This window comes from Theropithecus gelada, chromosome 2 (genome assembly GCF_003255815.1).
Source record: "Theropithecus gelada isolate Dixy chromosome 2, Tgel_1.0, whole genome shotgun sequence".
Lineage (NCBI taxonomy): Eukaryota > Metazoa > Chordata > Mammalia > Primates > Cercopithecidae > Theropithecus > Theropithecus gelada.
This window is the reverse complement of record NC_037669.1, coordinates 44,576,579-44,599,072: the sequence shown is the minus strand read 5'-3', so window position 1 is coordinate 44,599,072 and position 22,494 is coordinate 44,576,579. Positions and strand designations below refer to the sequence as shown.

General features: G+C 44.7%; 1 protein-coding gene across 11 annotated transcripts in view; it reads right to left on the bottom strand.

Moving 5' to 3' along the window:
• Window positions 1–22,494, bottom strand: part of KALRN (kalirin RhoGEF kinase) — a 638,197-nt gene that overhangs the window by 31,493 nt on the left and 584,210 nt on the right. For 4 of the 11 annotated variants that reach the window (XM_025374823.1, XM_025374834.1, XM_025374831.1 and 1 more), the window contains 2 exons: window positions 20,246–20,484; window positions 16,885–17,962 (listed from right to left, as the gene is read on the bottom strand). In XM_025374823.1, the coding sequence (XP_025230608.1) occupies window positions 17,708–17,962; window positions 20,246–20,484 (494 nt within the window). In that variant the 3' untranslated portion in view covers window positions 16,885–17,707. Of the gene's footprint in view, window positions 1–12,791; window positions 12,852–14,002; window positions 14,127–16,884; window positions 17,966–20,245; window positions 20,485–22,494 lie in introns of those variants that run through there. The other 7 variants (XM_025374819.1, XM_025374821.1, XM_025374829.1 and 4 more) reach the window with 3 other exon arrangements.

The window sequence follows — 22,494 nt, the reverse complement described above, 5'->3', positions numbered from 1 at the left end:
CTCGCTACCCTCAGTGGGCCAACAGTCTAGTGGGAAAGATGGAATTCAACAACATCTGCATTTGATGCAGTGTCTGACAGATGTTAATGACCAGCTTTCAACAAACATGGAACGTTACACTGTCCCCCATGCTGCCTGCCCCCACTCTATCAGAAGGACTCTAGGGTGGAAATGATTTGATAATACTGCTAACTTTGTCCAGTGGCCTGTGTTTCCCATCATGATGGGAATCCACAAGCAAGCAGGGCATGGAGTCCATGCCAGGGGTCTCACAGAGAAGAAAGCTGACAAAATGGAAGGCACAAGTAGCAGGATTATATGCTATACAATTTTAAGTAGGGTTTCATAAACCTACAGTGTGGTACTTATAAAACCTACACTTTTATAAGAAAACGACCCAAAGTGCTGCTTAAAGAACTTCTTGCCTTATTCTTTTTCATCACAGAACCCTAACCGAGCTAAGTATATTACTAAACAGACACACTGTTTAAAAAAGCAAATATTGTCTGGGCACAGTGGCTCACACCTGTAATCCTAGCACTTTCGGAGGCTGAGGTGGGTGGATCACTTGAGGTCAAGAGTTCAAGACCAGCCTGATCAACATGGCGAAACCCCGTTTTGACTAAAAATACAAAAATTAGCCAGGCGTGGTGGCAGGTGTCTGTAATCCCAGCTACTAGGGAGACTGAGGCACAAGAATCGCTTGAACCTGGAAGGCAGAGGTTGCAGTGAGCCAAGATCATGCCACTGCACTCCAGCCTGGGTGACAGAGTGAGACCCTCTCTCAAAATAAAATAAATACAATGCAAATATTGGCCAGGTGCAGTGGCTTATGCCTGTAATCCCAGAACTTTGAGAGGTCAAGGTGGGAGGATTGCTTGAGACCAGGGGTTCGAGACCAGCCTGAGCAACATGGTGTCACTACAAAAATTTTTTAAAATTAGCTGGGCATAGTCCTAGCTACTTTAGAGACTGAGGTGGGATGATCACTTGAAACCAGGAGGTTGAGGCTGCAGTGAGCCATGATTACACCACTGCACTCCAGTCTGGGCGACAGAGGGAAACCCTGTCCCCCCCCCACAAAAAAAAAAAATCCTTTTTTGAGACAGCGTCTCGCTCTGTCAACCAGACTGTAGTGCAGTGGCATGATCTCAGCTCACTGCAACCTCTGCCTCCTAGGTTCAAGTCATTCTCGTGCCTCAGACTCCTGAGTAGTTGGGATTACAGGCACATGCCACCATACCCGGCCAATTTTTTGTATTTTTAGTAGAGACGGGGTTTCACCATGTTGGCCAGGCTGGTCTCAAACTCCTGACCTCAAGTGATCCGCCCGCCTTGGCCTCCCAAAGTGCTGGGATTACTGGTGTGAGCCACCGTGTCCAAACAAAAGCAAATATTCCTAATTTGAGGGTAGTCCTTAGCAGAGACATTGGAGAGAAAGATTGCCAATAAGTCTTAATTACAGGTTCTCCATCTGGAAGGGACTCATGAAAGTCTTTGGTCTTCATTCTTCTGCCTTTTGGCTGGCCCAGGTGAGGAGAGCCCACCTTGACAAAAGGTGTGGCTGATAATGGTAATAGCATCACTGATTTGGGTAGCATTATGTGGTTCCCATAAGCTACTCACAAACTCCTTCATGTGCTCCTCCAAAACCCTGGAGGAAGTGCAGAGCAAATGTTATTCATCACCATTTCCTAGGTGAGATAGGGAAGTGAACTGTTAAGCTCACAGTGACAGAGAAGTGGCTCCGAGAGCTCTTGAATTTTATTCCAGTGCTCATTCCATCATAGCATTCAGCAAAGTGGGAGGGTCTTGGGAAAAGCATTGTGAAACTTTGTCATTGACATCAAAGGCCTACCTGCTTGTCTTTGCTCTCCACCTCTCTCTCTCCTGTTTCTACTCAGTCCTCTACTTTAAAATCCTCCAGCAAGGACCAAGAGCCTGGGCAAGGTCCACACTAATGTTTTGTTTCTTACTTTGACTCTGGACTATGGCCATAGAAGATTCCTCCCTCATTTTTTCTCTTTCTACTTTGAAGCAAATCAGAGTACGAACTGGAGGAGGACACCCTTCTCACACAGTAGACTAATTACCAATGTATTTGTCTATGGCTCCCTGTGGACTGCAGGGCCCATGAGGACAAGGACCATATTCTTTTATTTATTATTACTTTTTATTTATATTCTTAAATTTTTTATTTTCTCTTTGAATTCTAATGGGTCATATTGTTCTGCTATTATTGCCTCCAAGCTTAGCATGATACCTGGCACATATGTGCTCTGTTGATATTTGTCAAATCAATGAAAAGTTAAAGTGGTAGGATCCTAATTTTGGGGAGGAGAACTGAGAAAATGTCCTGTCATGAACTTGCTTGGGAACCTAATGAGTCAGTCAATGTTGGAGATGTAGGCCAATAGTGATCTTCCTCCTCTGCACTCTTCTAGGGGCTGGTACCTCTACGTCTCTGACCATGAGCTGCCATGTACCATAACGTCGTACTGAACTGTATTTGCCCTACCAGACTTGTGAAGCTTTTAAAGGTAGTAACACTTTCTCATGTTTTATGCACCATCAATCATAATTTTTTCTTGCTGTGAGTCTTGCACGTAGCAGAAAAATTAATATTTGTTGAATGAAATTAACTGAGGTCACTCAATTAGTAGACTAGAAATTAGGCTTCCTGACCACCTTGTCTAGTGGTCATTGCAGGTGTGTGTAGGATCCTGAGGGCTTTATAATAAGCTGCACATTTTTTTTTTTTGAAATATAATGTTTTCCTTCCTTAGAAACAAGTTGGAGTCAATGTAAAGTGATAGATGGGACGGAGGAGAGAGTTGGAATCCAAAATAGTGGTCGTGAGCTGGGTATGGTTGCTCACGCCTGTAATCCCAGCAGTTTGGGAGGCTGAGGCAGGAGGCTCACTTGAGCTTAGTTCAAGGCCAGCCTGGGCAACATAGTGAGACCTCATCTTTACTAAAAAATAAAAAACAAATGAGCTAGGTGTGGTGGTGCACAGCTCCTCGGGAAGCTGAGGTGGGAGGATTGCCTGAGCCCAGGAAGTTGAGGCTGCAGCAAGCCAGGAAAGCGCCACGGTACTCTGGGCAACAGAGTGAGACCCTGCCTCAAAAAAATTAAAAAAAAAAAACATTGATGAAATAGTGGTCGTGGAGGAAAGATGACATTATTCACATAAAATGCACACGTTCTCCCTCTGTGAGACGGCACAAGAGAATGCTGGGCCAAGCCAGTAGGACAGGGCTGGTGTAGACACCATGGGAAAGACCTATAGGTTCCTAAAGCTGGTTTTATTTGACCAGCAGAGGGCGGCAGGTGGCAGCGCTTCCTCCCAGGCGAGAACAAGAACTACCACAATGTCATCCATCAGCAACTTAGTTTCCTTCTGGAGAGAAATCCAATAATTTTATTGTTTTTTCTTCAAAATGGCAGGGCAGTGAGGTAAGAGGAAAGAGTTACAGGTAATATCAACCAGCATTGAGTACCATAAGCTGAGCTTTGAGGAAATCTTGCATCTATTTTCCTTGTTAGCCAATGTCTGAGTGACTCTAAGACTTAAGACTGAGGGTGAAATTCTGTCTAGAAAATGAGTTGTTAACCGACTCCAGAAGAAAAAGACCTCCACCCCCATTTTTTCCAAATTCCTCATCACAGTTACAAAACATAGCTCAGAACTACGTATTGAGAACACTGAAGGAATAAAAACGGTCAAATAGACATAAACCAAATGCCCTAAACCCAACTGACAGCTGCCCAGAATGTATTTCTATATTGTTTCCTTTTTCTATTCCTTTTACACTTGTTTCATGTGAACCTGTATTCAGAGTAGGCAGGAAAGGAATTTTAGATGATGAGATCTGGCAATAAAATAAAGATATAAGAAAAACAATTTTAAGAATTTAGGTACAATATTATGGTTTGAAGGTTTTACCCTTTGTGTTTTCAATCTGGCCAAACTGGACTCGAATTTCTTTCTCTTTTGTTTGGACTCGAATTTCTAAATTTTTAGAAAATATTCCTACCTCTGCTTATTATTTATTTATTTATTTATTTATTTATTTATTTATTTACTTTTGAAAGGGTCTCACGCTGTTGCTCATGCATGATTACCATTCACTGCAGTTGCAAATTCCTAGGCTCAAGTGATCCCCCTGCCTCAGACTCCCTGAGGAGCTGGGACTACAGGTGCACACAGCCACACCTAACAAATTTTTTTCTATTCTTTGTAGAGATGGGGTCTTGCCATGTTGCCCAGCTGGTCTTGAACTCTGGACCTCAAGCAATCCTCCCACCTGTGGCCTCCCAATGCGCTGGGATTACAGGTGTGAGCCACCACACACGGCCTCCTCTGTTCTTTTCTAAATGAGCGTAAGACAAGCTGTAATTAAAAAAAAAATGTAAATGCAACATAATCTCAAACAGTGATAGACTTGTCTCTTTCAACTCATGCCTTACTCCTCAAGTATTTTCATTATCATTCAGTTCTAAGTGTTTTTCTTCAACTATGATTTTTTCCTTTACCCAGTTGTAATGAGTATGTTTTTACATTTCCAAACACGTGAGATTTTTAAAAATATCCTTTTGTTGCTGATTTCTAACTTAATTGCATTGTGCCTGGAGAACTTGGTCTGTATGATATTGATTCCTTGGTTTTTGCTGAGGTTTGCTTTATAAGTAGCACGCATGATCAATTTTTGTAAAAGAGTTCCATATGTTTTTCCAAAAAAAGTATAATCATTAATTTTGGGGTACAGGTCTCGATATGTGTCCATGTGTCAAGTACATTGATTTATGAATATTTCTAGTCCAAATATCTCCCCTTTACCCCTCAATATTTTGGTTAGAGAACATTTAGTGTGCCCTCAAAATAAAAAGGATGAAAATACGGCTTTTAATAGAATAATGAAAGCATCTATCACCCATCTCACAGGATAGTTGGTTGCAAAGGACCAAAATGGGGGTGCATTGCTGTGTATGCACTGGTCTCCAGGTGCTCTTGGCAGCCTAGGAGTCAGTTAGGAAGGGACTGGAGGTCGGGGGCCAAGGAGGACGCAGCGGTGGAGTTACAACTTCTTCTTTATAAATCACATTTCCAACCTACAGCCGTGACCTTGACTTTGGACAATGTCTTTACGTCTGAGTGTTTTGGAGTCTCCTCCCTTAATGATTTGGCCCTGATTATGCCCCAATCCCCTAAACTTCTCAGAGTCTTTGGAGCTATGTAACAGATTAACATTTGTTCTGAGGACTTGGTGCCATGGCTCATGCCTATAATCCCAGCACTTTGGGAGGCTGAGGCAGGAGGATCACTGGAGGCCAGGAGTTCGAGACCAGCCTGGACAACACAGGGAGAACCCACCTCTAAAAAAAATTTAAAAATTAGCTGGCCATGGTGGCGCATGCCTGTAGTCTCAGGTACTCAGGAGGCTGCGGGTGGGAGGGTCACTTGAGGCTGCAGTGAGCCGAGATCATGCCACTGCACTCCAGCCCGGGTGACAGAGCAAGACTCTGTCTTGAAAAAAAAAAAAAAAAAAAAAATCCCACCAGCATTTGCATAGGTGCTGGTTACTCTCCCAAAGCACAGGATGAATCATATGGACTACTTAAAACCTACTACTGTTCCTTGCAGTCCACGGATCAAGTCCTGGCTTCCTAGCACGTCCTTCTACGCCTTTGCTGTCTGTCTGGTCTCAACCCATCTGCCAGGCTTTATTTCCTACAGCTCTTCCTACATAACTAACCCCAGGTACCAAGACCATATACCTGCTCGGCATGTGCTAGGTACTCCCCACCTCAGGGCTTTTGTTCATGCTCTCTCCTCACCCTCTGCCTTCTCTAAGACTGCCCACATCCTATTAGTTTATCCAACCCACACAGCCTCCCAGTGAATCAATGACCACACTCATAGGCTCCCTGGGAGACAGGCTACCTAAGAATACACAGCCTTGGGAAAGTCACTTAACCTCACCGCGCTCCAGTTTTCTCATCTATAAAGTGGGAATAACGCAAATAGTACCTATGTGATGATGTTGTTGGGAGCTCAACACAGAGCCAGTTACACAGGAAAGTCTGCTAAGTAGTAGCTATTATTATTGTGAGCCCAGTGCCTAAGTGGGTGCATAAATATCCACAGAATGAATAAATGGCTCCAGGCAGGATTAATCAGTCCCTCACCATGACTGTTAGAGCAGGTTTTAAGGTTTGCTATGTAATATGGACATTTAATTATACCTGCCTCCTTATGCTTCTTAAGCATGGGAATCAATCTTACATTGTTCTTTAGCCTTCCATAATAATCATTGCAATGCCTTGTGTTAATCAAATTGTGTGAAATTGAACTGACTAGGAACTCACATTGAGTGAACTTTGACAGCATGGGGGTGGGTTTGGGGGGTGATGGTCTTTGCTTCTTCAATAGCAGGCTCTTAGAGGAACTTCTGGGTCAATGGTACCTTGTAATCTCATTAGTGTACAACATAAATGAAACGGGTTAGGCCCCCAGTCTAGGGTGAGGGTGCCATGGAACATGCATGACAGGGCATGCTGAGTGACTGTGTTGGTCTGAGAAACCAGTTCAGACATTTCCAACTCATGTAATTGAACTTCCTTTCTTGGTTGCTCTGGCTGGGCTCTTGAGTCATTGAGAAAGGGCATGGGCGAGGCCAAGTAATTATCCCGATAGTCAAGAGATTTGAAAAGTTATTGAAGAAATTCTCCTCCTAAAACAGATGTGCAACAAAAGAGGGCCTGAGCCTGACCCTTGTTAAGAAAGTACTTAAGCCATAGAGAGTAGATGTCCTCTATAGCACATGCTAAGTTTGGTCTCTCCAAGCACCACCATCAAGACCTGCTCTTTTTATTAGCTGCACGACCTTGACCTCCCTGAACCTGTTTCCACCAGGAGGGTGAGAAACTCCACCCTGCTTACTTCACAGGGCAGTTGCAAGGAACAAAAAGCCTAATAGATGTGAATCTGCTGTGGATGATCTTCTCATAATTCTCCCAGGAGAGGGAAGCAGCCACTAAGCTCAGCTGCCATCTCTTGGTGGCGGAATATAAATCAGTCTGCATGGACAGTCAGAACAAAGCCAGGCAGGAAGTCTTCAAGCCACACCCTTCAGATACATTACAAAGAAAATATTTTGTAAAAATAAAATGACAGGAATGCAACGCTTCACTTTCTTTTCATCCAAAGGGTTCTTTTCATGAAAAAATTCTTTTTATAAAATGCAGAAGCAGGCGGACACACTGGGGATGCCAGGAGGTCGGCCACCTGGCTGGGGGTGTAAAAGTTTCCTTCAATCTGTCTGGCCGGGTTATTTTGAAGCGCTAGGATAGGGAGGCCAGAGTAGCTGATGTGGTAGTTGGGGGGAAGGAGGTGCGGGGAGCAGGCTGGCTCTTCAGATCTGAGGACATGAAAGGTAGGCCAGGGAATTGTGGGTTCAGGGGAGGAAAAAAGGGCCAGCTCTGGCCGCTCAAACTTCCCAGAGCCAGGAGTGGACACTCCAGTTGAGTCTCAGGAGGAAATCTGCCCAGGCCATTCGCGCCACACCCCCTGAAAAGTGAATTTCTGGCCAAGGCACAGAATCTTCCACGTCCTCTTCTGCTGGGATCTCAATGTTTTCAAAGTCGGAAGTGCTGGAGAGCAAAGTCCTTTGTTAGCACACCTTAGATTTCCATGGTGCTCAAAGGGTTACACATCACTGTATAAACACCTGTACACTTGGAGCTGTGCAACTTTCCAGAGGAACTTGGGGCTCAGAAAGGCTAACTGGCCCGCAGTCACATAGCTGGCGGTATCCAAACTAAAATCCAGGTTTTTGACTCCTGTTCCAGTTTTCCATGTGATACTGCCTTTGTGGTTTTTGTTTAAATTACACTTCAGCCTTGGAAAGTCAAGATGGGCAGAAATGATATTCCTTTTTATTGAGCTGGAAAATGGAAAAACACACTTATACACAAAAATTGGCACTAGGAGTTAGGTCTTCTCGTCTGCCAGGATCTGTGTTTTAGATTAAAACCAACCTGGAGATGGGACACCAAGTTGCCGCAGGATGGTGTAGGTGGGGGAATAGCAACCAGAAAAACCAGAAGCTGCCTCAGAAACTAGAGCATCTTTCAGTTTTCAAACAGAAAAGGACAAGTTCCTGTGGCTCTGTTAAAGGTGAAGGGGCTGCAGGGATGGAGAGGAATAGGGAGTTTAGTGAGTTCACTAAAGAATTTCTGTTGGCGATGATGAAAACATTCTGGAAATGGATAGTGGTGATGGTGGTACAACATTGTGAAGGGACTTAATGCCATTGAATCGCACATTCAAAAATGGTTAAAATGGTAAATTTTTATGTATATTTTACTACAAAAAATAAAAATAAAAAATAAATGAAGAGGTTAACTAAATGTTTCCAAGGTTCTGTTGCTTCTGAAAATGTGATTCTTACTCCAATGGGAAATTTCATCCAAAATCAGCTTCACCTTTCCAAGTGCTTTCTCTCTCTCATCTTTCAGAGCCCTCTCCCAGAAGATCCCAACACTGTTTTTAACCCCTAAGCTAAATATCTGGTGGCTGGTATATGACTGAGGATAACGTTTGCACTTAGTCTGTGTTGTGGATGAGGTCAGTGGCGCGTTGAATGGCTGGGGCAGAGGCAGTCTTTTTGGAATGATGACAACCTCTTACTCTGATGAACTGACTTTCTCTGCTACAAGAAGTATTGGGTTTTGTTTTGTTTTAGTTGAAACGCATGTAATTACTTGAGTTTGGTGTAAAACCTGGGCTGAGAATCCTTATCCTTGAAGGCCCTAGTCAGGGAGGCTAGTTCAGGACTTTCAATCCCATCCTGTGATGTAGGCAGGTGGCAATGCTGGGGCTTGGGGGCAGGTGCAAAAACACAAGCGAGCATTGACACAGTTCTCAGACAACTTTTCAGAGGTGGAAACTTGCCTCGCCTGGGTCCTAAGAAAAATGTAGTATAGGCCAGATGCTGACCCTGAACATGCGAGCCTGGCTCCAGCCTGGGGTGTCAGTGCAGACACCGGGGTAGAGACAGAACTGAAAAAGGTGATGGTTGGGCATGTGGTTCTCAGCCCTGCAAAAGGCACTCGGCAGTCTAACCTTACTGGAAAAAAATGCGTTACTATTAATCTGTTCCTAAGGCATCCTTGTGTTTGGTTTTCAGCTTGGTTTGACTCTTCTTCCATGTGGAAACGTCTCTTTCATGTGTGATGCCCCCCTTTCACCCCCACCCCAAAGTTTAATCAGTGCAAGGTAAATAAGTAAGCTGAACTATGGATGATACTCGTCATCTTTAGAACAGTTCTCCATGAGGTATGGTCACAGATCAGCAGGAGACTTGGCCACGAGGGGATGGCGCAGACCTAGAGCCAATCTTGCGGTGGCACTGTGTGGCGTGTACTGCTGGGAGTGGCGGTTGTACTTGAAAACATTCACAATCACAAGTAGGGGAAGGAAAAGGATGTAAACATTAGAGCAGAATTACCTCCCTTTACCTAATTGGGTGTTCTTGGAAAGCTTTGTAAATCTGATTCCTAGGATTCAAGGTGCTTCATTTTCCTCTTAATTAGCTTTCAAGGATGTGCCTGTATATCTCCCCAAAACACCATGGTGGGACAAATGCCAGCCTGAAGGTAGCAAGCAGCCAGTGTTTAAGTAAAGACCCCAGGAAACTGCCCTTAAAGGAACCGTTCGGTCTACTCATTGAGAAAAATGTTTTGGTGACATGATTCCCATGCAGGCAGGAGATGAGAGCCTATGCACTGCTAGGTCTAGGATCAACAGGCTGGCCTCAGGTTAAAGGGAATCAGTCAGCAGGCTGGGATTTCACATCTGGAGATCTAGCATGGAGTGAACACACAGGGTGCATGCTCCCATTATGTCAGCTGGGGTTCCAGGAACAGAGGCACCCTCAGTACAGGGTTCAGCTCACTAAGAGTAATGGACACACTCCCAGAGAGACAACGTCCATTACAGCATCAAGCTCAGAAGACAAGGGTGAGGTTGGGGGCCAGGTTGGGTCTGGGAATGATGCCCCAAATGGCCACTTTAATAGTGAGAGGCCTTCAAGAGGTGGCCTGCCCACCTATATTTCAATTTGGATCTTTAAGGTAGCCTCTTTCTTCAGTATGCACTCCTCATCATTTTCTTCTGCAGTGTACATTACAATCAGGTTCTACTTACATATGCCTTGATAAAATTCTCAACTCATGTTGAACAGGTTGACTTTCTATATCTTATTTCTGAAAATACCAAACTAGCAGTGCCAAGATGCCTGCTTTCCCTCTGGACTCGCTCATGTGCTCAAAGTTAATTTGAAGCTGGAAACACATTCAGAGAATGACTGAAGTTTAGGCCAGGTGCATTGGCTCACGCCTGTAATCCCAGCACTTTGGGAGGCCAAGGCAGGCGGATCACTTGAGGTCAGGAGTTCAATACAAGCCTGGGCAACGTGGTGAAGCCCTGTCTCTACCAAAAATACAAAAATTAGCCAGGCGTGGTGGCATGCACCTGTGGTCCCAGGTACTCAGGGGGCTGAGGTAGAAGATCCCTTGAGCCAGGGAAGTGGAGGCTGCAGTGAGCCAAGGTCATACCACTGCACTCCAGCCTGGGTGACAGAGACTCCACATCAAAAAAAAAAAGAGAATCACTGAAATTTAGAAGGATGTATATGGAATATATAAAGGCTACATACACACATACTGGGGATATTGCAGCTTCCAACAACATGCCTCCTTGAGGTTCCAGTCACTTGAAAGTTTGTGCCTAAAGGAAACTTTGTGCCTCAACTACTGTATTTGAAAACTTTTCAGACATGCATCAACACAATTTTTGGTTTTCCTCTGTTCAGCATGAATATTCTAATGTCTTTGCTCATGCACTCTGTAGCACCTCCTGAGGACCCATCTCACTTAGCCCATGCAAAGGACTAAAAGCCTTAGATGAATAAGAACCTTTAAAATGTGTTCAGTTAGCAAAGCAGAGTTAAGATGTGTACATGCACACACACGCTTTTTATCTAAGCGCAGAATGGGGCATTCGATGACCTCAGTTAATATTCTTAATGTGTGCTGCTCCCCTGGTCCCATATCCCTCTATGTCCATTTCTTCCTACAGAGTGGAAACACCACTCTTTTCTCCCAGTCCACAAGAACTGGACAAGGTCCTAAATTGTTTCCTGGAACACAGATACCTGGCTTTTCCCCTGCCTGTGTCTGGCCTTCCTCCACTTGCAACTGACATCTACAATACATGCTGGCAACACTTAGGTCTGGGGATACAGGTGCCATCCAGTATCTACAAGCTGACAGGTGTGAACTCCAGGAGAGCTGGTGTCTATCCTATGAAATGCAAGTAAAACAGAGCCTGAAATTTCCCCTGGCTTCCTTGTTCTCTAAGATACATTTAGGCTACAAATGCCATCTCCACTTTCTCCCACAGCGGGGTATGTATTGAGCCACACCTACCAGATTTAGCTCTGTGGCAATACCCACATCCATGGGGGACTACTCTATCCTGGCAGAACTCCCACTGTCAGCCGCTTGCCTTGGGCCTGATTCAACTCAGTTGACTCCTTCTGCAGCTGACTTACTGGCTCTTAGGCCTCATGGTCTCTCTTGGGTTTTGTGGTGGCTGAAACAACATGGTGCTGGACTTCTTTGGGATTAGGTTAAATTAGAATAAGAATAAAAGTCCATCTAATTAAGTAAAATGTTTGGGACTATACAAAATTTTTTTTTAATGTTGTCTATTTTGTACTTAGAAATCTCTAAACTTATACCCATTACTGGAGATGGAGGCACAGATTTGGAGAAAAACATTACAATTTACTCTGAATGATAAAATGGCAAGGAAAGTCAGCTCCATGTTTGCCCTCATTGTCCAGGGTTTGTAAATTTATCATGGTTGCCACTCAGTGGCAAGCCACATAAGAGCCATGTTTCTATAACCCAACAGACTGGGAGTTGCAAGTGGAATGGATGTTCTTGTTGATACAGGCGTTGGTTCCACTCCCACATCCCTGTAAGCCTGGAGTGCGAGAAACGTCCCCTGGGCAGGGTTTCCATCTCACCATCTCTGGAGAGGCCTCTGCCGTGGCTCCAGGAGACAGGTCCTCCCCAGGGCTTTTCCTTCACACGGTGGGCAGAGCCACTGCTCACGGGCCCAGCACTGGGCTGAAGTGTGCTCTGAAGTTGCTACAATTATACCTCATTTGCTATCAGTCAGCTCTACATAGCAACCAGGTGCCATACTTCACCCATTATTTTTCTGGAACACTGAGCGGGGAATAGAACCCAGTAGAAGAGCAAGATGGAGAGGAGAAAGGGCTAAAGAAAAAGAAGAAGCGGAGAAGGGGGAAACAAAAGAGGGAGAAACTAAACCCAAAATGAGTCCTTGTCATTTAGCGGGGACTCATCCACTCTTTATAGTGCTATTTTCCATGAAAAAATGTGTTCTAAGTTTCAAATAATGAAATTGGATATTTTCTACATAACGTCAAACCTGCCAAAGAAGAAAATACTTAGCAAGCAGTCAAGAGAACAAGTTTTTGTTTTTTAAAAAAAATCTAGGTAGAGTTTTCTACCCACGCTGAACTGAATTATGTTTTTGTTTGTTTCTTTTTCAGCTGGGATGGGATACCCAGAGATGCCCCAACATCACAATTTATCTCTGAATGGCTGATCATTTTAGCAAGGTCACTGTCACAGAACACATCAAAAAAGGCAATCATTGTAGGAAATAGGACAACAATAGCTGCTTCTACCTCCATGCTAGTATTAGGGTCAAGATCATCACACTCTGATTCCTCGGAACTGTTCGTCTCCTTGATTGGCAGCATGAGGAAGGGGGAAGAAAGAGAACACAGTTAGAACACAAGTAGCTTTTGCTAGAGAGAGAGGAGAACTTCAGAGAAGCATGGGCGATAGGATCTCGGGCACAGAAAAAACCAGGTATTTTTAAAGTGGGAGTGAGAATCACCAGGGGCAGCAGCATGCTCTTTTCAGGGAGAGGAGGCTGGGGTTGTGTACAATTGCTTATCTCATGGGAAACAGCAATGGAAACAAAATGAAGCATGAGTTTTGTCGAATTTAAACTGTTGTCTTCTGTGAGGCTGGACTTCCCAGATGAGAGTGAAGGAGAGCATACGATTTCTTTTCCCCAAGAAGGAAGTTAGACTGGGTTTTAGTTGTTCTTACTTTGCTAAGGAAGGGAAACAAAGTTCCAGGTAGATGTTCACACATTAAGGCACAATTAGTGCTATAATAATCAGTGTCTAGTTTCCATTGTCCAGAGGCAGATCTTTCCAGAGGGTTCAATTTAAAGAAAGCAGATGAAATTGTTTCAAGACAGGGGTAAATAAGAGTCTGCCAGGCTTAGAATTCATGAGTTCAAAGCAGTAGATGGATTATTATAAAGAAATAATTTGAACTTCACCAATGTGCCCCCCTACTGTGTCCATGCATAGGGAAAGGCAAGTAAAATGGCCTGAAGTTGATGTTGTCTGAACTCTGGGGAAAAGAAATGAAACTTTACTAAGGACACAGTGGCCCTTAAATTCCAAACCTCAGCCTTCACAGGGCTGGGGGTTTGGAAGGCATCCCTAATTGCTTAAACCTGTGTGTATTCTCAAACCTAGGGTACCGAATGGCAGCTTTGAGAAATTTAATATGAATCAAGCATCTCGCATTTTTAAGAGAATAGTGCTGCAGATAATTTTGCTGTAAAACATCTGCACAGTATAAAGAGAAAGGTATAAAAGAAAAAAAAAGGTACTTACTTGAATTGAAGTTGCCAGGAGAAATAAAAGATAAAAAATAAATTGATCTTGCATGCAAAATCCTGCTAAACTACTTCCCTTCTGGTCCCCATACTGGAAAAAAAAAAAATAACCCATCCACCCAATTGGCTTGTGAGAATGCTGCAGGGTGGGAGTGGATGACAGGTGGGGACGCAGCTCCGGAATACCTTACTCACTTTAACAGAGACTTTGTTGCCCAGAATATCCTTGGGTTTACGAGACCCTGTGGCTTCATTTTTACCCGTGTTCTCCACTTCCGCCCGCTTTCTCATGCGTAGAGTATGCCATGAACATGACTTCCTGTTGTACCAAAAAATGCACCAATCAAAATGGCAGGTCAGGGACAGTGAGGTGGAGGGCGGGCTCACCACCCTTGGGTGAGTCAGCAGGTGAGGTGCTCCATCAAGCCCGGGCTTCAGAGGCCCCAAACCTGCACACCAGCTCCAATGGGGGCTGGCAGCTGACCTCACCTCCAACTGGAAGTGAGCGAGGATGAACTCTGACCTCCCCTGGTAGATGTGCAAGGTTGACTGCAGCATTTGAAGAAAATATGAATCCTAGGTGACTAAAAACTCTAACAAGGGAGTTTGTATACCATACCCGTGATGCCTCACAGGACCGAGGAATTCCTCTTGTGAAGGGCATGGTGGATGGGTGAGAAAGGGGGTGAGGAGTAGAATAGGAAAGACAAGGGAAGTATATTCTAGAATGTATATGCTACTGACACTTTCCCAGGACCAGACAGAAAGACCCAAAAGGATGATGTTGAGAGTTCTACCTCATGATTTGTATTTGGGTGGGGCCACTCCCAAATAATGTTGATCAGACAGGATTTTCTGGGGCAGGCATTTGCTTAAAAAACAGTGGAGCATCGCTCATTTATCTGGATATTTTAGGGCAAAGAGTTTCTCGGTCTCTAGTCTCCATATCACTCAGTGTTTGTGAATACATGGCTTTGTCAGCCTCTAGAGGTCCTAGAGCTTCCCTGTTAGGATAAGACCTAATGTGTACTCCCAGGGAGGTGAGAGCAGCAATGGCTTTTCAATAGGCCTTTCATCCTAACTTCTTTCTTCCCACAAAGGGTCCTGGGAGCAACTTCTTCACAGACCTCTGAAGACAAGCTCAGAGTAGAGCCCTTATATTCTGTAAATATCAGATCTCAAAGACAGAGATACCAAAAGCCAAGTCACAAACAGTGTCAGTGACCCTGAGCAGGCATCATCAGTTTCAGGTGAGGTCACAGAGCTTGAAAGAAGTTCTAATTGTTGTCTGGAATAAGTGAGATGTGGCTTCCCTTCAGTATCTCCCTGTCAAAGGTGGGCCTATGCAGACAGGGCTCCATGAGATGAGCCTCCATTATGGGAGAGAGGCAGAGGAGATTTAGGAAGAAGGAAGCTGCTGCAAAATACAGAGCATCTCCTCCAAAATGCTCCACATACATCAGGATTTTAAGGGTACGTTGAGGAAGGTGCTCCAAAAATATTTATCCCCTAACACACAGGTTCGACCTTCTGAGCAGGAAAAAGCAATTGTAGTAATATGCTTGAATGTTGTGGGAAAGTGGGCTCCTTAAAAAACCCAGACCTTCTCCTGTATCTCCTAACTAGTCAGGCTGTCTACTGTCCCCTGCATACCAGCACCTTGCTCCAACTGATGAATCTGAGTAAGAACCAGCCAAGCAATCTTAGATGGCATCAGCCTGTTAACTTCAGACTTTGATAACTTTACTCCAAAATCCATGTCCCTGGCTCCTTCTGAGAACAACTCGAGTCAGGGAGATCCCTGCTGAAAGGACTCCCAGGGCAGGCAGCACATTGTGTACGTGCGTGTCCATGTAGGGGCGTGTTTCTACATTTATTAAACTCTGGGTTATTTAAAATGCTTGGTGAAAAACTAGAAATATGAGCAATAACATTTCATGTTTGGAAGGAAGACTCAGAGTAGTATAAATGGCAGGACAGGCTTGGTTTCATATTCTTCTTCCCAGAAGAACTCGTCATCATGGTTTGGGGAGCTTCCATCTCTTGGTTGCAAGCCCGGGGACTGATGTGGACACAGGGTTTCAGTGACGTTTGTCCTGTAGGCATCACAACGAATTCTGACCCCTGTGGTTATGGCAGGCCTTGGGGAGGGTGTGCTGAGTGTCCTCCACTGGTAAATACTGACAACCTCTTTCAGTCCACTGCTCCCCTCCACACACACCCCCAACCCTTGTGCAAGAGCGACTGACAAGAAATCAAAATGACCCATATGTATTTCAATCTGCTCTCTTTTGCTCGGTCTGACATCCTTTTATCTTCCCTCCCATGGAATGTATGGATAAGTGGCCAACAGAACCAAAGATAGGGAGGAAGAAGTGTTTAGTACCTGGATATTTAGAGGATAAATCATTAAGAGTTAGCTCTGCAAGTCCCCTGATTAATAAAAACTTCAGTGCTTCGAGGGCCTTTATCCCAAGGCTTCCTAAAAGGCACCCAAAACAAGTGTACTTAGGATAAAATGCATGGGGGCTATTGTGCCTTAGGGGCCACTGTGAATTTTTGGTTGGGCCTGTGGTTACCTAGTGAGGCCAGGGGGATGTCAGTAGCTGCTATCCCCTGTCCTAGAGAGAGGGCCAAAGCAGTGCAGTTCTGCTGGTGCCACTGCTCAGATAGCTCGTGGGAGCCCCCTGCACCATGGTCTTCCATGGATCACTATGCAGCATGGAAAGCAGCGGGGAATGCCAGCCAAACACTGCCTTCTACTCTGGTCATTCATTGACATCAGCACTTCAGGGCTGCCCAGTTGCAGGGAACCAGTCAGACAGCATCGAATCTGTACCTTCCCTCATCTCAGAGGTTAGGGAAAATAAACAGGGGCTGTTTAGGAGGGAAGGCCAGGGTCAGAACTTTAGCAACAAAAGTACTTTTTGTGTAGGAAAAAAAAATGTCAATGCATTCACCCAAAACCTAAAATATAGAAAAGGAAAAAAACAAGAAAAGGAAAAGAAGAATTGTTTGCACATTTGAAAGTCCAAGAATAGTGAAATGGGGGGAAAAAGGGTCAACTAGTCTTTAACTTCATTAAAACATGCTCATGGTGAAAATTTATTTTACATATTTAAAATAGTACATTTAAACTGATTAGTTACATGACAGGTACAACGATGAGCATTGTGACGCCATCATATTGCACAACCTGACTTCATCCATATGGGTTTCTTTAAATAGTGCAAAATACTTTATACAGGAATGTGTTCGGAAGGGTCTTTGCAACCAAAATAAGGAAAAGAAGTATCTTACAAATTACTATGAACATATATTCAAGTGACGGGGTCGAAGGGAATTTTTAAAAAGTTACAATCTGTACAGAGGAATTACCACAGACAACCAAAAAGTTCCCTCCCTCTTGGGAGAAGCAGCGGGCCTCTGACCTTCACAGGTTTGGCATTTGTGCCAAGGTAATTTTTTGGTGTCAATCAAAAAAAAAAATATATATATATATATATATATCAGTTACTTAATACAATATAAATAGCAGTCCAGTCCAGTGAGTCCTGTGGTGGGTCAAATGTGGCAACAGAAAGCACACCTTCTGTCACCTAGGGTTTCAGTAGGGTTCTTTTCTTAATGGGTGGGGGGAAAAAAGAGAAAAAATGAACAGAAAATTACAAAACAAAAGGAAAGAAAAAACACTGCCACCACCAACAAAAAAAACTGGACCACTCCAGCCTGGATGCCCCATGCTGTGTATGGTACCAGCACTCAAACACTGGTTCCGTGGCACTGTTGAGAATAAGCAGCAGTAATTCCCTACCGTGTGTTTGCATTTTTGTGTTCTTTTGTTTATTTCTGAATATTTTTAATCCTCAAACTCCTCTCCCGGGGAAGCCAATGAGGCACTTACTTGATGCTCCCGTCACTACTTTCTGCTGCTGTGGCTTTGGTGAGGGGCGCCAGGATGCTGCCTGGGACCCAGCCCTCGGCGGCGGGGGAATGGTCGCTGGCAGGCTGGTACACCAGACACATGTTCTGCTGGTTGACGGCGAGGACCTGGACCACCTCACCTTGGCTCACACAGATTTCATTCTCCTTCAGTGCGTAGTAATCTTTGATCACGGCCATGGACGAGGTCCCATTGCAGCCTCCCAGGTCGTTCTGCTGGGACATAAGGGTAAGAGGGGCACAAACACAAGGACGCTAGTTCACGTGGGCTTGCTCGGCACCCTACCCAATGGTTCAAGGCCAAATCTCCCACTAGCAGGGTAGGCAGCGGGCAGCATTCGCTCTTGAGTAATGACATAATATTAATAAGGTGCTCTGAAAGTATGTTTTTTAATAGCAATGTTTCAACAATATTATCATCCAGGGTGAATAGGCTCCAGCCCACATAAAGGTACAAACACACCTTCGACCTGGAAGCCCCTTCCTAGCATACAACCTTCCTGCCAGCATTCTCTTACAAGTGAAAGGAAGAACCTGGCACTGGCATAGGGATATGTAAGCACCTGGGCAGAGTGAGGTCAGCATAAGGGTCATGTCAGGGGTCACAATTCTTCAATGAAAAGAACATGGATTGTTTGATATTAAATTTTTCTCTTTTTGAAAATGCATTGGCTTTACTCTATATTCTGACCCTCTTATCTCTGCCCAGTTCAAAGGCAAGGCCATGACCTACCCTTACCCAACTTCCTGCAGGCACCAGGTACCCTCCCTTACTCATTAATACAAGAGATGCTGTCCATGACCTTTTCATGTGAGTCTGTATCAGGGCAGCTGCATCTAGACAGACTTGTAACTTTCCAAGGAGGTCTGGCTGCCTCATAGAGCATGGTAAGAGTCAGAAAGTCTTCAGAACATACATATATATTCTATATATACACACATACATATTCTGTATGTATATACATACAGGATATACATACAAATTATTCAATATATACTTTTTTTTTTGTTTGGCTGTTTTTGAGACAGGGTCTTGCTATGTCACCTAGGCTAGAGTGCAGTGGCAGAGTCATAGCTCACTGTAGCCTCGACTTCCCAGGCTCAAGTGATTCTCCTGCCTTAGTCACTGGGACAACAGGTGCATGCTACCACGCCTGGCTAATTTTTTTTTTAAAGTTTTATTAGAGACAAGTTCTTGTTATGTTGCCCAGGCTGGTCTTGAGCTCTCAAGTTCAAGCCATCCCCCTGCCTTGGCCTCCCAAAGCGCTGGGATTATAGGCGTGAGCCAGCGCATCTGGCCCGATATGTTTGACAAAATGCCAAAGTGCCTTCAACTTACTCCCAAAGGCAGGATTGTTTTTTAAGGTAGAAAATCATTTCCAGGTGATATGATGGAACAAATTGGTCTAGTTACTCTAATACAGGATTGAACTTGGACACTAATTATTTTTTAACATAACCAATATAAACTAATAATTTTGGGAAGAAATAAAACTATAAAATTGGAACACGTAGATAAAAAATGTAAGTGTTCCTATTCATAGAGCCACTGAGTTCTAGAGAAAACTGAGGCCTAATGAGGTTAACTAACTTGCTAATGTTCTAAAGCAAGTGAGTTGCAGAATTGGGAATAGAAACCAGGTTTGCCTGATTCCTAATCTAGCACTTTTCCCATTTCTCTCCTGTTCTACCTACCTTGTGGGGCGAAATAGCTGTGTAGACTAAATCTATGCTTGAGTCTTTGACTCGCCTCATGGTGATGTTTGAATTGTGGATTATCTATGACAAACATTCAATCCAAGTTAGACTTCTCCCATTCTCACACTGATGATCGACTTCCCTTCCACATCAGCCAATGGATGGTGAAGAACTGTGAACTTCTTTCAGTAGGTGCTCAAGGCAGATCATCATTAGAAAGGGTGATCTCTTTTTAAGATGTCAAACACTATAGCAGTGACTTTTAGATGAAGATGATCCACACCGCAACTATTCTATTTAGCAAAAATCATCCATTTTTATGATTGCTAGAGGAAACTGGTATAACTCACCCAATTTATGGGGAAAGAAAAACAAAATTGAGACTAGACTGTACTTAGTGGGCTGTTCCTGCTAAAATAATTGGCAAGCATTCAAAGATGCCACTTCCTGGCTGGGCGCAGTGGTTCACGCCTGTAATCCCAGCACTGTGAGAGGCTGAAGTGGCCATATCGCTTGAGGCCAGGAATTTGAGACCAGCCTGGCCAACATGGTGAAACCCCATCTGTACTAAAAATACAAAAATTAGCTGGGTGTGGTGGGGCACCTGTAGTCCCAGCTACTCGGGAGGCGGAGACAGGAGAATTCGCTTGAACCTGGGAGGCAGAGGTTGCAGTGAGCTGAGATCACGCCACTGCACTCCAGACTGGGTGACAGACCAAGACTCTATCTCTTCCTAAAGTAACCCCTGAGGCTGTGCCCTCATAGTGACAAGGGTGGGAGTAATGAGTTGTCACTTACCTTGCTGGCTTCGAACTTGTCCCCAGACTGGTGGTATTCAAACCCTGGACTGCCATTGGAGGTAGATATCTTCAGGGGAGGCAGAGGTGGGTTATAGCTGGAGCCCTTTGGGGGCTTCTCTGAGCCCACAGGAACAGAGGAGTAGGGCCTGGGGCTGGCTTGGGGAAGCCTGGCAGGTTGAGACCTCATCACGGCTGTGCTCCTTTCTTTCCGCTGATACTCAATGGGTGATTGCAGTGCTGTGGGATAAGAGCAGGTGGTTACTCTAAGCGTTGGGAATTCCACAAGGATTTGGAGGCCTCTTAGGCCCAAGGCCTTATGTTAGGCATCATGTGGATAAGCGAGAAAAACACTACTCTTGATTTTAAGGCAGTGTGAGAACTAAGACATCTACCTAAATAATGAAAATACAAAAAACAAAATGGTGCCATATGTGAGGTGCCAAGGGTTATGCAAAGAGAGAGAAGGCTCTGTAATATGTGTGGTGGTGGTGGTGACAAAGAGCTTCGGAAGACAACTGTGGCCAGACTCTGCCACTTAGGCTGGAGGAAGGAAGCAAGTGTGACGTGCTGGTGAGGGGAACAGGAAGTAGTCAGAGTGCCTAGGGCCTTGGGTCTCCCTGGAGGAAGAGGAAATGAGAAAGGTCTGTGAGGTGGGACATGCCATGGTATGAAAAGTCTAGAAAGTGAGGCCAGTGAATCTGGACCAAATTTTGAAGGTCATGAAAAGTAACTGGATGGAATGAACTTTAAAGCTTTAAATTCAGATTCTATCATCAGAGAGCCACATTTGAGGAACAGTAACCTTGTAGTGGTTAGGAGGAGGGACTGGAGACAGAAGGCTTCTTGTCTAATTCAGAAGCCATGGAATGGTAAAAGCGAGAGGCAGAAGGTCTAGGAGAGCGGGACCGGGGGATGTGGAATAGATGCGGCTGGGGTGAGGTCGGGAGAGATGAGACTGTGACAGCCTAGGTGGGAAAGCAATGCAAGAATCGAGGATGGCTCAGGTTTGGAGACTTGGAGGATGGCAGTCAGTGGAACTCACAAGACAGGAGAACAAGCTGATGTGAAGGGGAAGACTGGAGTTTTGTTTTATTGAGTTTAAGGTAACAAAGTTGTAAGGTCTGAGAACTACAGAGGGAGAGCCAGGCAAATGCCATACAGGTCCAATTCTTTAAGAATGACTTCAAGGGTTGACCGATTATGTCATTTTTATCAGTTTGCACTGTAACAACTATTTAAGTGGGTGAACACCTGGGGCCCAGAGAACTTCTCAATTGGAAGGATGTTGCTACTGTGATAGGTACATACCTCAACAGGACTCAACACAGGGCCACACTTCCTTTCTATTTGAGGTCTCAGAAGCAAAGATGGGCTCTGAGATACCTGCACACATCTCTGTAAGTAGGAGCCTGGCCCTGGTCCATCATCACATCCTTGTCTCTTGTATGTGTCAAAGTAATAACGGGCCCACCAGAGCACTGCCTCTCTCACTGAGGAGCGTTTTGTGGGCATTAAGTATTTAGGAGATGATAACCCAGTTCGGTAACACAGTCAGCCCACTGTATCTGCGGGCTCCACAACCATGGATCCAACCAACTGCGGGTTGAAAATATATGGGAAAGGCCAGGCGCAGTGGTGCACGCCTGTAATCCCAGCACTTTGGGAGGCCAAGGCGGGTGGATCACTTGAAACCTTGTCTCTACTAAAAATACAAAAATTAGCCAGGCGTGGTGGCATACGCCTGTAATCCCAGCTTCTCGGGAGGCTGAGGCACGAGAATCACTTGAACCTAGGAGGTGGAGATTTGCAGTGAACCAAGATCTTGCCACTGCACTCCAGCCTGGGTGACGGAGTGAGAGACTGTCTCAAAAAAAGAAAAAAAAAAAGAAAAAAAAATATATATATGGGGGAAGAAGATGGAAAAAAGATGGTTGTAGGGCCGGGCGCGGTGGCTCAAGCCTGTAATCCCAGCACTTTGGGAGGCCGAGACGGGCGGATCACGAGGTCAGGAGATCGAGACCATCCTGGTTAATATGGTGAAACCCCGTCTCTACTAAAAAATACAAAAAAACTAGCCGGGCAAGGTGGCGGGCGCCTGTAGTCCCAGCTACTTGGGAGGCTGAGGCAGGAGAATGGCGTGAACCCGGGAGGCGGAGCTTGTAGTGAGCTGAGATCCGGCCACTGCACTCCAGCCTGGGCGACAGAGCGAAACTCCGTCTCAAAAAAAAAAAAAAAAAAAAAAAAAAG